The 15905-nt window shown below is 36.8% G+C and overlaps 1 protein-coding gene across 3 annotated transcripts in view; it reads right to left on the bottom strand.

Annotated features, from left to right (window-relative positions):
* Positions 1 to 2460: 2460 nt before the first annotated feature.
* CADM2 (cell adhesion molecule 2) overlaps positions 2461 to 15905 on the bottom strand; it is a 1249250-nt gene continuing 1235805 nt past the window's right edge. For all 3 annotated transcript variants that reach the window (XM_069944426.1, XM_069944427.1, XM_069944425.1), the window contains 2 exons: positions 7307 to 7432; positions 2461 to 4012 (listed from right to left, as the gene is read on the bottom strand). In XM_069944426.1, the coding sequence (XP_069800527.1) occupies positions 3894 to 4012; positions 7307 to 7432 (245 nt within the window). In that variant the 3' untranslated portion in view covers positions 2461 to 3893. The remainder of the gene's footprint in view (positions 4013 to 7306; positions 7433 to 15905) is intronic.

Below are 15905 nucleotides of genomic sequence, written 5' to 3' on the forward strand. Positions count from 1 at the left end.
GCAGATCTGCTGACTAGGCTGAGGTATGTGGATTTATCATCATTGCAATGCAAGTCCTGCCTTTTACTGTATATCCATTTTATGACTGACATTGTGACATTCCCCAACATTTTATAATATAATCTGTCTGCAGAATGTAGATTTTTTATTTTTCAGTTTCTTTTCTTTGAAGACAATATCCATATGCATTGACCGTCAGTAAATATACTCATAGCTGGCAACCCTGGATGCGATGAAGTTTTTTGTTTGGAAAAAAAAATCACTGCCGATAACATGGTTACTATACTATATTTAATGTATCATCTATTATAAACAGCTAATTACAACACTAATAAGAATAACAGTTTATTTGGGGGGGGGCTATGTGACAAAGCATAGCCCTACACAACATTTTTGGATGTTACAGGATCGATTTGGAATAGAAGCTTAGCCATTGTTTTATTTGGAAGAGTAACATAGGACATTTCATACTTAAGTGATATTCAAAAAAATCTGCTTCTTGCCCAAGTCTGTGGGCACAACTATAGGGTGCTGGAGTCATACAGTACCTTACATGTAAAGTAAAGAACCTACTATATAGCATAATTGCAACCAATCCTATGGAGGTTTCTTCAGCCAAGTCCTTGACAGACTATCGAAAGCTGAAATTTGGATTCTATAGGATACAGCAAATATGCTTTTTCTATTCAACAAGTGATGAAGGCGGCAGGAGGGCTCAGTAAGATGCGTCTTGAGCAAGGCCAAGCTAGTTGGCGAGCACAAACAGAACACAAAACATACTATCAGGGATTATACTGTTTGACCTCATATCTTCTGCAGCCCTTGTGTTCCGCTACTGAATGATCTTGTCTTCTTCTCCTTCATCATCTCCTAGGATTGATCTATTTTGCAAACCCATACAGTTTTCACCATAGTTCTAGCAGCTACAGTACCCCTGTTGTCTTACTATCATATTTACTATAGTTAAAAGTATTATTGCATTTTTCACATATGTTATGGTGCGTATTGTAAACCAAGCATGCAGCCACACCAATGAAGACATACTTCTTTCGAATGTAATACTGTATATGTTTTATTATGATAACACTCAACCATGTCATGTTTATTCATACTTTGTATATTATGGAGAAAAATAGGGGGGCAATGCACTAAAGGCAACCCCAAAGTATTACAGAAAAAAAGTGTAAATTTTCCACAAGTAATACTAAAGTTGAGATCATATTTGTAATACATATATATTTATTCTAAGACAAAGTTTCAATGTGTCTTCATTTCCTGATTCCAAAGATTCTATAAATAAGAGACATAATTTTTGCTTCATAGGCTGTCAGCCTCTCACACTTCACTAGCCTAGCTACCTTGTTAAGATACCCTATTCAAATGCACAATGCCTGGAATATTGAGGCAAAGCATAATTCAGAGTGATTCTCATTCTCCGACTTTGGGAATCAATGCTGGAAATGTATTATAACAATATTTATTATAGGCTGAAGGAACAGAAAGGAAATCAAGCCAACAGGTCCGGAATATTGAATCTATGATTAGTTTTGAGGGTTTTTTTTATTTATTTTTTTATCTTCAAAACTTCACTGACATGTTTGGAAATGTATCATGGCTTGTGGATAAATTGATACCGAAGCTTTCACTGTGCAGTTAAAAGCGTGTCAGAAATTCTGTATCATTTACTGTGACATAAGTTATACCTCACAAATGCATAGACAGGAATTTAGTAGAATAAGTTCATTTACAGTATACATAAACTGTGTAGTATTTGTTGCAATATAACTTTTTTTGTTTTCTTGATATTTGGAAAATTAACAGAAAAAGCAAAGAATCCGAAGAGCTAAATAAAAATTAAGATAAAATAAGAATAATTAAAAAAAAAAATAATTCTAGAAAGCTAAGCGACAAAATAATCATCAATTAGAGCTGTACTCAAATATGGTTGAGCTTAAAAACCTGAGGCTCTGCACTGGTTGTTAGATTAAAGTATCTTTCCTTTAACATTGTGCTTCCATTGTAGAACAGATAAAAATTAAGATGATCTAGAAAAGTTTTGAACAGTGCTAGGACATACAGACAGAAATCCAAACACATTATCTACACATAATACTGGTTGTAGGTTCATATCTAAGAGGGTTTCAGGAGGGGGGAGCATTAGAAAATGGGTACTTGTGACTTGCTTACATCCAAAAAAGTTAAATATGTATCAAATAATGTTCAACTTGATTTAATACATTTACTATTTACAAGATACGGAAATGCGCAAATATTCTGACAATTTTTCTCTTCCTAAACAAAAAAAACAAACAAACAAAAAAACACAGTAGTATCCACATAGAAACAATAAATATGGATAGACCTAAAACATTAAATAAACACAATGAAGTCAAAAATGGGGAGAAAAAAAATAGACAAAAAAAGTACATGGAAGTATCATTTAATATACCTTGGGCTTAAAGTGAACGTCCACTTTTCAAAAGAAAGACATTTTAGGTAGAATATTTTATACTGATTATATATATATATATATATATATATATATATATATATATATATATATTTAGAAGTTAGAGCTCCAAATCCTCTGACATAGCTTTATAGATAAAATTATGGTGACATTTGCTGCAGGATTAGACTAGAAGCTTGCTGAATACTGTTTTATTACTGAATTCAATGTATAAGCAGTATGCAGTAAGATCTTAAGCTCCATCTAGTGGTGGCTGCGGCGCAGATATATTATTCATTTTCTGATTTTTGATTCTAGTCACAACCAATCACAGCTCAGCTTCTAAGTCTCAAAATGAGCTGCAATTGGCAACAAATCAGGCACATTATTTTTCCATTGATAAATATGAACCTTTGTCTATGCAGAAGATTTTAAAAATGGATCCCCAACCAGAATAAGTTAATCAATACAAAAAATTAAATGTATTAAAATAAAAAAAGCACAACGGTATTCAAGGGTGAACATTCACTTTAGGTATAATATAACTACTTTGTATTTTTTTTTACGCCTACATTGAGCACATCTACTGTATTCAATGCCATACATGACTTTGCCCTGACTTATGAGTATTCTATTAAAGCATATAACTATACTCACTGTTACTATATTCAGGTCATTTGTATTATAGCATTCTTAAAAGAATTCATCCGGTTGTTATTAAAGGTAGAAAATAGTGTCTGTCTTAAGTGTAGCTTAATAAATTGCACCTAATCAAGTCTGTACCAAAACCTTGTCCTGGTAAGACACACTCCATACTTTATACATGCAGCAATCAATGTAGTCCAGATTATTGCAGTTTATTTTGTAATACCACACCCTGCCACACGGGGTGCTGTGGATCCAAATCCTACATAACATTAATAAGTAGGTCAATACAGAACAGGGGTAAACACAGAACTGCCAATAGGTTCAATAACATGGACTATTATACACGTTAGTGTCTTCATGTACTTGTATGTGTGCTGGAGAGATATACAAAAGGGCAGCCTGGAAGTTCTTTGTGTAAACGTAAAAAAAAAAGAACATATTTTGTGTAACTATGAGAATAAAAATAAAGAAGAAAACAATTGTTAAGGCTGTATATTCAAGCACTGTATGATTGGATTTTTAACAGAGCGATGGACATGTTTTTTTTTATTTGTTTTTTTTTTTCATTATTTTTCCGATTTTTCTGCAGTAAGAAAAGTCCCGCATTATGAAATGCAATTAAAGTATGATGCTGTCAACAGCTGATTGTTGGCATAAGCTGGCTATTGATAGCAGGAGTTAATAAAATGGAGCGGAAGATGGTGGGAATGAAATTTGAAAAAAAAAAAAAAAATGATAGCCAGTTTTTTCCAGCAGTCAGCCTGATAAGTAAAACTCGTAGTAACCAGGTTTGCATTTAAATGAAATATTCCTTCTTCTCCTCTGCATTCACTTGGCTGCCTTCTGCATTGATAATGGCTGTGTCTGCATCGGGGGCATCTTCAGCTCCTTTTGCTTCATTTGTTAAATATGTCCCTACAGAGATCAAGATTATAAAACGGTTGTTAGAAATTTTGCTTGTCGTTGACTGTCTCTTGTTCCATTTAGAGATTGATGCAAGGCAAAGCTGCTTACAATACATTACCATATCATTTATATACAATGCTCTGATCTACATCAGATTATATTAATGTTATATCTGCATGCCAAATGTATGCATGTCAGGAACGGACCAGACATGCCATTCCTTTTATTATTACTTTCAGATACGTTGTCTCTATGGTATAATAAGAACAAAAGGAAAATTATAGTTTGATGTGTATAGCACAATTAAACTGTAAAATGGACTGAACAGTAAACCACTTTTTAGGCTAGGCATGGTAATATATAGGAGATAACAGCTAGGGAGGGTTACATTATAGTTTTCATCATGCGGCACAAAGTTGCATTAAAATGAGGTATCTTGTAGTATATAATAAAGCTGGAGGTATTATATGGTCATATTTATATCATGGAGCTCTATGGATATAAAGGCATTAAATGACCAAAAACCCACTATGTTGCCTCCTTACAACAGTATACATTGGCAGCCTTGGAAAAGAAATGTAGTCACTAGATGACTATGTTCAGGCCATTAAAGTGGTTATCCAGCAAAAATCTTTGTCTTTCAAATCGACTGGTTTCAGATAGTTGTATAGATTAGTAATTTACATCTATTTAAAAATTTTAAGTCTTCCCATACCATTCAACTACTGTATGTTCTGCAGGAAATTTTTTTTTCTTTTCAGTCTGACACAGTGCTCTCTGCTGACATCTCTGGCCGAGACAGGAACTGTCCAGAGCAGAAGCAAATCCCCATAGAAAACCTCTCCTGCTCTGGACAGTTCCTAACATGGACAGGGGTGGCAGCAGAGAACACTGTGTCTGACTGGAATGAAAACACCACTTCCTGGAGATTTTTAAATAGAAGTAAATTACTAATTTGTATAACTTTCTGTAACCAGTTGCTTTGAAAGCAGAAGATTTTCACTGGATAACCCCTTTAAGGTCAATGCATACATGCCATCATTTTTGACAGGATGTATACCCAGAATGTATGATACGATGTGAATAACCACTTAATGGACACTGTCACTGTAACAAAAACATTTAATAGTGTTTTAATCATTGCGGGGCTGAATGTTTAGTCCCTAACTAATTGCTACAATGAGCCTGGAGATGTGCGCCCAAGGCACCCTCTCTCTCAGCCGTCAAATGACCATGACAGATTCCCAATCTTGGGGGAACACAGGCGTCTTGTTAAGTAGACGACTGCTATTAAAGATCACAATTATTATTTGTGGTAGTCTATTTAACAAGAGAGACGCCTTTATCTGATGTTTATCTGAAGTAGGAACATAGCCATAGTCTGGTAAGTTTAAAAGCCATAGTCAAAGTAAGAATAAAAATGTATATCAGTAGTAATATAATGTCACATTCCCTTCAAAACTAGATAATGCACACACCGCCACTATTCTGCAGTGTATTCTATTTCATCACAGCTCTGCTGCACCCATACATTTTATTACTGCACCTGGGTCATGTGACCTCTGTTTAGCCACCATTGTGACTTTTACATCGCAAACTTCATTCCCTACCTCTCAAATCTGCTCTCAATCCCGCTCTCAATCCCATGATGCATTAGCAAAGAAGCACATGGGCAGCTAGAGACAGTACAATTTCTGCCTGCTGAGAGGACTATGTAATAACCCTGATGTCTATTTAGTCCTAATTAAGATAATAGATTAAAAGTATATAGTCAGGAATGCTTTGCTGGCTGAAATGGTGACACCACAGAGAGCACAGAAACACAGGTAATTTCCAAGGGCTAGCCATGACGTCACATGGCCCAATTGAAGGAACGGATTCCAAGAATTTTCAGATAAAAAAGAAAAACTAAATGAAGTAATACTAGCTGAAAATTATATGATGGATGACTATCTGTATAATGAAGGGTGAAAAAAAATTATATATTTTTTTTCCAACTTTTCTATAGGACCAAGTCTTGTCTATGCAAACCCGGCTTCTTTTGTATGTTGTGGTTTCCTATTATGTTTCTAATAGAATCTTCTGCAAACCTTGTAGGTTCTTCTGTAAAGGCTTATTAAGGCTTGTTCATAGTGGTTTACTGCTGAATAATGGGCTGAAAAGAGCTTTATTTAACAGTATACTTCACATAGCAAAATCTAACAATCACCCGATCACGTAATATCTGACACACAAATTATTTGGCAAGTGAGATTTTCCTCAGCTGAAATCTTCTAACTTTTTTTTTTTTTTTTTACTAGACGGTATTGCTCTCCAGTTATAGAGCAATTTAATGGTGATTTTAAGCTGCTCCTGGAATCACAGCTGTAAATTGCTAGACCTAGAGATTTCAGAGTGATGTTTTTTAAATGATTCCCAGGACGGTAAACCACTTACTTTGTCCAAAAGGAACCTGTATCTGAGAAGATTTTAGTTCAATTATTTCAGATGATGCACCTTGAAGGAGCTACAGGACACAAGGACTTATATGGAGCCACATGAAAACCTCCATAGATAGAGTTTTTAAAGTTTAGGTTCACTTTTGGTTCTTTACTTATATGTTAGGGAACTGCATAAATAGCTAAATATTAATATATTCTAACAATCTAAAAAAATGTTATTTTCATTTATTACTTTTGCTTTAATATTGCAATCCTTATTTCAAGAATTGAGTGTTTAGATAATTATTTCGGAAAATCCAGAATATGCGTATTTCCATAATGGACCTACTAATACAAGGACATTAGTGTCCAAGAAAAACTGTGTGTGAACAACTAATAAAAAATGTCCGCTGTTTGCAAAAGACATCCGAAAATAATTGTCATGATCACTATTTTGACGTCCGCTGGGATAACGTCCGTTATTCAATACTTTGTGTGCATTGCACTGAAGTAAATTAAATCGCAGCAAAAACGGACGTCTTTTTAAAAAGCAAAATCGGCCGCCTTTTCTCTGTTTTTGAGGTTATGTCAACATAGCCAAAAAGTTAATAAATTGTTTTGTACTAAGGAATATAGAACAGAACAGTAGAATAGATAAAACCGGTATATATTTCAGGCTTATATTGCCACTTGAGGATGCTGACAATGTATTATCTCATTGCCATATTGTAGAGATCATTAATCCTAGTCCAGCCGTAGCTTATCCAACACTGAATGATTGGTGTGATGACTTTGTTATAGTTATAGTTAAAATAAAAATTAACATAAAGGGAAAAATGGAACGGTGATAGCTTTAATACGAGCATAATTGCAGTGAGCATACCTTTATGTCTTGCCAAGTATCGTCCAAGCAATATTATAGAACATAATGTAACAAAAACGACTACGGCTACTATCCCTCCTATAAGAGCGTGGTCGGTTGCTGCTGGGCCAGGATATGCATTGGGATCTGGAAAGCAAATGTTATGTTATCATTAGTAACTGAATGACACAAAAACATCCAGTGACATGTAAAACACCAGAAAAGTAATATAACTGTACAGATGAGCACTTCTTAACTCATCACTATAAGAAGTTTGCTGTAAGATTACCAAATATTCACAACAACATGATTTAGTGACACTTTGTGAACAGATATATTCCTTGTGTCCATATAGGTGCAGGAACCTCAAAAAGTGTTATATAAATAATAACATATCATGATATTAAGCTGTAATTCTTTCATGAGAAATGTTAATCCTTAAACAGTAGCCTCCTTGACTAAAATGGGTCTAAACTGTTGGAATTAGTGAGTGACAGGGGAGTGGATGGCCTGGCCGGTGAGCTGTCTCCCCGGCTATATCTCCTGATTGCAGCAGGTCTCAGCAGATACCCACTGAGATCAATAACTTTTCTGATGACACCTGATGACATAGGGGCCCAACAGCATAGTGGAACCAAGTCCAGTAATTGGCAGAAGGTAGTGCAGATGCACCCTGGACAGTCAGTTACCCCAGTACTGACCAATGTAACCAATGTATATAAATAGTGAATGAGTTTTTGTCAAGAAGTTGTGCTGGACTAACACAACATATGGGTGGAACAGTGCTGTGATTACGTTATGAAACAGATATAAAAGATTGTTGATGAAACTTTGATGCTGTTGGACTCCACATTTATGCCTGATGACTGGTCAAATATATTTTCGATGGCCTTGACTCTTTAACTTAAAGAAAAAGTCAGGCGAAAATTTTTATTAATGTATTGTACTGCCCCTGAAAAGTTATACAAATCACCAATATACACCTATTGCGAGAAATGCACATAAAGTGTTTTTTTTTCTGCACTTACTACTGCATCAAGGCTTCACTTCCTGGATAAAATAGTGATATCACTTCCTGGATAAAATGGTGATGTCACTTCCTGGATAACATAGTGATGTAATGACCCAACTCTCAGAGCTGTGCGGGCTGTGGCTGCTGGAGAGGATGATGGCAGAGGGATGCTCAGTGTCCCTCCAGTGCCCTGTGTCACTCAGTGTCCCCCTGCCATCATCCTCTCCAGCAGCCACAGCTGTACAGCTCTGGGAGTCGGGTCGTGACATCACCATGTTATCCAGGAAGTGACATCACCATGAAGCCGTGATGCAATAGTAGGTGCAGGGGAAAAAAGCACTTTATTAGCATTTCCCGTAATAAGTGTATATTGGTGATTTGTTTAACTTTTGGGGGCCAATCCAATACTTCAATAAAATGTTTCACTGGACTTTAAGGAAAGGTGAATATTGACACATCTGTAGAAAGAACCAATTGTGTCAGTGTGTAACTGAGGAAAGAAGAAGCTGTGATCCTGGTATCTGACAAGGACCAATACCATCTGCCACATTAGAGAACAGTGCTATATAATTTTATAGGGTGCTATTATAATTTTAACGTTGGAAGCCAGGTTACTGTATGCATCTGGAGTCATTAGATTTGACCCATAGTCAATGTCAATTTAAGGTGATGGCAGCTTTATGTAGAGAGTAAATGATATAACAGGATACAGTGTGAAAATTGACAAATGTTGTCATTAGAACTGGAGTGTTGTTTATAAGCTAGCTGTAAACCACATACAACAATATATACTAATAGTGTTCAATAATAAACTGAAATGCCTTGCAAAGCCGCCCTAGTATTTCAATAGAATCTGATCCTTGCTATTTTAGTGGAAAATAAAAGGAATTGAGAATTAGAGATCATATATCACTGGCAGAACACTGTCTGAATAATACATAATTTATACCGTTTTTTCTCTGTGGGAAATCCCTAACACATCCTCATCATTTCTATGTCATTCCTGCAGTGGTTTCTCTACTGTTTAAAATTATATATATATATATATATATATATATATATATATATATATATATATATCATAGATATAAATATATGCAGATATGTTTCATTAAAAGGTATTTAACATATTTTACATGTCTTCATTTGAGTGTGCGGCTTCTTAGACATCATTACCATAATGCAACATCTCTGTTACTCATGTAGCAGAAGAATTATTGAATGTGGCGATACTGGGGGATGAATGCATTGTTCCTATGTTTGCTTTTTGTGCTGTTTTGGTAAAATACAGTTTATGAATCTTAAAAAGAAACAATACAAAAACAAACAACAAAAAACAACAATCATCTCTCTTTTTAAAAAAAAAAGAAAAAAAAATTTCCTTATATACACACAACATATGCTCCCCACAAATGTCTGTGGCCAGATCCACATTAGAAACGTCCTCTGTGTCCACTTAGTGGTCATTAGAGTGCCAAGAAAACCTTTGATCTGGGCTTAGCCTTAGACATGAACAGGAAGCAGGTATTCTTTTACTGCTCTGCAAATCGTAAAACAGGGACTCCTGCCAATTTAACAAGAGCCCCTGCTCCTCTACCGCAGTATTGCACCAAGCCCAGCCAGTGTGTGGGAGTATAACAGACTATGGCTTTTGATCAGAGAGTAGCAGAAAGAAGAGAGTCCTGCTATTTTCAGTCCCTGCTGCTCTACTGTAAACAGTGATGTGCTGTGTATCACTAATAAGTGCACGGCCCCTAGAGGTAACTGGTGATACTTGCAAAACCTTCCAAAACGATCTCAGAAGGTTTGTTCATCTTTATTCTCGGTCTGAATAGCTACTTGTGCTCAGTGGTTCTGGGGACAGTTTCTAACCATTCTGCTTTTATTGTAATGTTAAGCAGATCTCATAAACTAACTTTCCGAAGAGCCTGTTATAACAGCCAATCAGAATAGGCAGAGCTTCAGTGGGGAGGGGAAAGGCAGACGTCTGAACCAATAATAAGGCAGGAGGTGAGTCTCAGACTACCTGATACTCCCTGAAGACACTCTAGCTAAATTATAGACACAGATCACAACTCTTCCTTAACGGAGTTAAAGAGATTTTGAAGAATTAAAAAAAAAAAGGACAGCTATATTCTTGCTAAAACAACGCCACCATTGCCCCTGGTTTGTGTGTGGTATTACAATTCCACACCATTCACTTCAATGGGACTGAGCTGCAAAACCCCACACCCAAACTAAGGACAAGAGTAGTGCGGTTTGCTAAAGAAAGCATCCATGTTTTTTTCTGATCCTGGATGACCCCTATGATGAAGACAAGCTGTAAGATCTTTGAAAACTAAACTGCAGGTAAGCAGCACCTATAGCTTTTATATACTGTACATTTTGAGCTCATGACTATATATCTACTTTAGGCTACACCCTTCACACGGAGAAAGCTTCCCTTTCCACAAATTGTAAGAACTTAAATTTCTCAAAATTTTAAATATTATCACAACCTGCTAGTGTAATCCTCAAAATCAAGGAAATTGGGTGGCCACAAACATTTATGATAAACATTTGCCCATTACTCAACTTTTTGGGCTTCAATATTCTATTCCACTGTAGCCTTACCTGCCGTATTTACTTCTTAGTAACTATATTATCCAATTTATCATAAGGAAGAAATTTTGCAGAATAAAAAAGACTAGATAGGTTGAGAACTGGAGAATACATGGCTTTCTTGACATTTGTGATTTATTGTACACTCTGTTGAAAATTGAACCACAAGGACCTCACTGTAGCGCATTATCTAGCATAGAACACACACTGTATCAGGATTAGATCTGCTATGCTTTGCGGACCACCAAATGCTATTAGTATCTATTGATCTGGAGGATACATGAAGGCATATAAACAAAATTCCACTCCATCTGTTATCATTCCAGGGGGTATGCTCATATCTCTATAGAATGTCTATGTGAAATTCAATCTAATGAATGTAAAACACAAAAAGGAAGCTTTTATGTCTAGGTGTACTTAGTGCTAGAGGAATTACAAGATGTGCCCTGCATTTCTAAAAATCTTTTGATGTTACGTGGTTCTATGAATGATCTGTTCTATGAAAATAAACTCATCTACTTATGGTTCATTTCTCAAGCACTGACAATGTTAAAGCTTCTTTTAAAAAAAGGTGTAAGCAAAGAAAAAAATATATGCAAAAACACAAAAAAATGTGAAAGAAAGGTCTCTTCTGCATAATCAGGTAAAGCGCTATTTCCATCTAAGGGTAGGTTCACACTACAGAATCCGTGCGGAAAAGTTTTGGTGGATTCCGTTGCTTGTGCCTGTTCGCGGTGCCGCTCATGTCTGCCCGTGCCATAGACCCCATTCTTTGGCGGGGCTGATTCCACATTGTGTCGAAATAATTGGCACGTCAGTTCTTTTGGCGGAATGTGGAATCCGCCCAGCCATAGAATGGTGTCAACCAATTGGTTAGAACCAATCCACCTAATCATCTAGCGGAATGTAGGGGGTCTGACACAGGGGTACCCTGCAATTTTGAGAATAAGATCCTTTCTCCTGTTAGAATAGAAGAAAGGATTGTGAGAGCCGCCAGTCCATTAATTCTCTATGAGAGTCACAAAAAAAAATTACATTGTAATGGAAGACTGGGATCCCTGTTTCTCAAGATTGTGGGGAGTCTCACTAGTAACATTAGATGGGAATACCTATTTAACAGGGTGCAGTTGAGATTAAAATGAGACCATTGAACAACAACAGAGGGAGTGACTACTTACACTCCACTGGCTAGGCACTCTGCACCTGGTCAAGTAAGTACAGTATATGACCGAATCCAAATCTAAACCTAAATTCAATTTATTGACCTCAGTCAAGCAAAACCTTCCAAAAAGATCTCAGGAGGTTTGTTTATCTTTATTTTTAACCTTTCAGCAGGAACTTTTGTATGGTACCTTAAGCTAAATGTATGCCCATTTTTTACTCTGCCCTGTTCTACTCAACTTCTGTTTAAAGCTTTATTTTAAGCAACACCACTGTGGTAGCCTGCAATTTTGAGAATGAGATCCCAGTCTCCTGTTAGAATAGAGGAAAGGGTCGCGCAACATTGCATTGTGATGGAAGACTGGGATCCCTGGTTCTCAAGTTTGTGGGGAGCCTTACTATGTGGATGGGGAAAAGTTTGTTAGATTAGAATACCTACTGAAGGTAGCTTTACACGTACCAGATCCTCTGCGGATTACATGCTGCAAGTTTGCTGCGGTGCACTGATTGGCTAATGGGGACCGACGGGAACCGGGAGCTTCACACATAGCCGCGGCGCCGACCAGGTAATGTATGCTCTGGGCCGGGGGCTGCGGGCGGCGGGATGCGGGAGGTTAAAGGGGCCGGGTCACATACTGGCAGCGGAATGAAAATTCCGCTGGAGGTATGTGACCCTTTCAACTTCACACTACCAGGATTCGCAGCGGATTTCACGTGAAATCCTCCGCGGACACAGTATGTGTGCAGCTACCCTTAATAGGGAGCAGTTCAGAGTAAAATGAGCCTATTGAACAACAGTAGAGGCAGAGACAGATAACACATTAATAGGGAGATGTAGCCAAGTCTTCTTGTACAAGCTGATCTATTTTATCTTCGATATAGATCATCAATGTCTGATCGGTGGGGGTCCAACATCTAGCATCCCTACAGATCAATTGTCAATACACAGTAAACAGAGCAGACAGCTCCAAACACTGTGCAGTAGCAAAGCTGTGTTACTACAGCTCAGTGCCAATTGATGTGAAGTTTGTGTTCTTTAATTTATTATTATTATTATTATTATTATTATTATTAATATTATTATTATTATTATTCCTTGATTCCAAAGCGCTATACAAGCAATAGGGGGTGACAAACAAAAAAATAAATAAAAAATTAGAAAATCATAACACATTACATAAATAGACTATGTTCACATGCTGTAATACAACTGCAGTATATTGCAGTATCAGCCATAGGAACATTATCTTTTTACTATTTGGATTTGAAAAACTCCTGGAAAATCCCTTTTAATCTCTGCAGGCAGATTATAGGGTGTATTTCGAGCTGGAAATCTATATTTTTCTGGGATTTGGTTTAGTATTTTCATGTAAAAAGCTTTTTTAATGCTAAGATAGAGAAAGCTTGTGAGCCTTGCTTCCCCCACCCACACACATTGATTGACAGGTTCCTTCTATGACTGTGTATATAGCAAGAACTGTCACTCAGGCAGTGTGGGTGGAGGAAACAGGACTCATGCTTTCTTCCCATAAAGTTTTTAAACATGAAACGGAACTGAAATGAATCATATAAACTCTATGTCTCCAATCATAGCATGAAGATAGCTGTTACCAATGCTACAAGGACTCTTAGAGAGTGCTGCTTCCCCCACCCACACACAGTGATTGACAGCGCTCCCTGCATACACACTCCTCCAGGAAAAGCTGTCATTCCTTCTGCATGGTGCTGGGCAGGACTTTCTCTATGGGTCCTGGCAGCAGATTGTTACATGAAATACTGAATCTTATAATAAAAAAGCACAGCATTCACCCTTTTCTATGCCACTCTCTGATCATTAGACACAGAACTTACTGAAAGGGGTTTCCTGGGTTTATATAAAAGCTATTCACTATATTGCAAAAGTTAAAAATATCCTGATGTATTGCTGCTTGCTGTCAGGGAATGGAGACATTTATTGTTTACAAACTATGATGATCCGTGGATTGTTCTCTCTTGTGCCTGTGTCACCAGCTCCTTATCTGGATGGGTTTTTAGATTATAAAGAACTAATTGAATTCACATATTACCTAACAGTAAGCAAGGATTATATATATATATATATATATATATATATATATATATATATATATATAGAATTGAAACCTAACAATATGAAAAACCTACTTAAAGGGGTACTCCGGGGGGAATCAAATCAATTGGTACTAGAAAGGTAAAGGTAAACAGATTTGTATCTTTTTTTCTACTTGAAGACTCAAGCTTTTCAGTACTTATCAGCTACTGTATGCTCTTCAGAAAGTGTAGTTTTAATTCCAGTCAGACACGGTGCTCTCCGCTGCCACTTGTGTGCATGTCAGGAACTGTCCAGAGCAGGCAAGGTTTTCTATGGGAATTTGCCACTGCTCTTTTCTCCTGAGCACCTCTTTAAAAGTAAAACAAAGGTGTGGTAGCCAAACATAATTATTTTATCCTAAACAGCACCATAGATGACCACCTTCTTTGCGTCAACTATCCAATAGCTTCCCAGTGCGAGTGCCAATCAACAGAATCTCCACCTGTTTCACAAGCGTATTACAAATTTATGTTAACAGATAGGTGGGGCCGCATGAAAGATCTGGATTGTTTGTGCAGCCCTTTAAGTTGGCCTTCAATAACTGACAGCCGAATGATCGCTGGGCCCTTAGCTATCCATCTCATCCAGCGCTTGTCCTCTTCACACACAGGAACGTTCAGAACGGCCAAGCGTTTCTGTATTCTCTGGGGGAAGAGATTTCTGGCTGCGGCTTATCTCTCCCAGAACCAAGGGATCGATTGGTGATTTTTTTTTTTCAATCATGCCCCTATCTCCACCGAAATCATCCGTCGTTGGTTGTTCAAAAGAGCCCCATACACCTTAGATTGACTGCCAAACCTGCCAGGAGTGGCCAACAAATGAATATTTGCTCATTCATTAGCTGATGACCAGGCCTATTACACACAATATCATATCACTCCATGTAATAAGGGATTTAGTCGTTCCAATAACTTTTTTTCTCCTTTAGTGTCACAGTCTTGTATTGTACGATTGATTGAGAAGGACCACGTGGTATCACTCAAAAGAAACAATAGATCTCTTTAGAACTGAATAACTTTTGTCTTTAGCAAACAATGTTTTTTTTTTTTTTTTTTTTTTTTTTTTAATCTCCATAAACAGGAGATGATAGAAATGTCTGTCAGCAGTTTCAACAAACAAAATAAAATCAATTATTCAATCTTATATGCATTGTCTATTCATTAACATGCTGACCGGTGATGACCCCCCCCCCCCCCCCCCCCCCCAGCCTGTCCATTCTTTATCAGAGGAGCTGCTGATGTTATATAAACCATTTGGCTGCAGATTCTGAAGACACCGTCTTATCGATCTTATACACTCACAGCCTTGTCAGCAGGTTATTCAGGAACATCACCGCTCAGAACATTACTAATTTTATCCTAAATGTGGATAAAGTGCCAAAAACCAATTTCCAATTCAATTAATAATATTTATATAAATTGTAACAAAATATTATGGGGTTACTAATAAACTTTCTAAACGCTAAAAATGCAGCAATATAAAAAGCTATAAATTCTGAGATTTATATGACTGAGAGCTCACATTTTGCTAGTAGCTATGTACTTCCAGAGTATCTAATGTGATTACATCTGTCTGTATATTACATCGAATCTTTAACAGTTATTTAAAGGGGAAGTGTCACAAGGTTCACTACTATGCCGTTTACCTCATATATGCATGTTATTACAGTTGTGCTCAAAAGTTTTGCTAAAATTTTTTGCTTTCTTGTCCTTTTTTTCAGAGAATATGAATGATAA

The sequence above is a fragment of the Dendropsophus ebraccatus genome, chromosome 11, assembly GCF_027789765.1.
Source record: "Dendropsophus ebraccatus isolate aDenEbr1 chromosome 11, aDenEbr1.pat, whole genome shotgun sequence".
NCBI classification, from domain to species: Eukaryota; Metazoa; Chordata; class Amphibia; order Anura; family Hylidae; genus Dendropsophus; species Dendropsophus ebraccatus.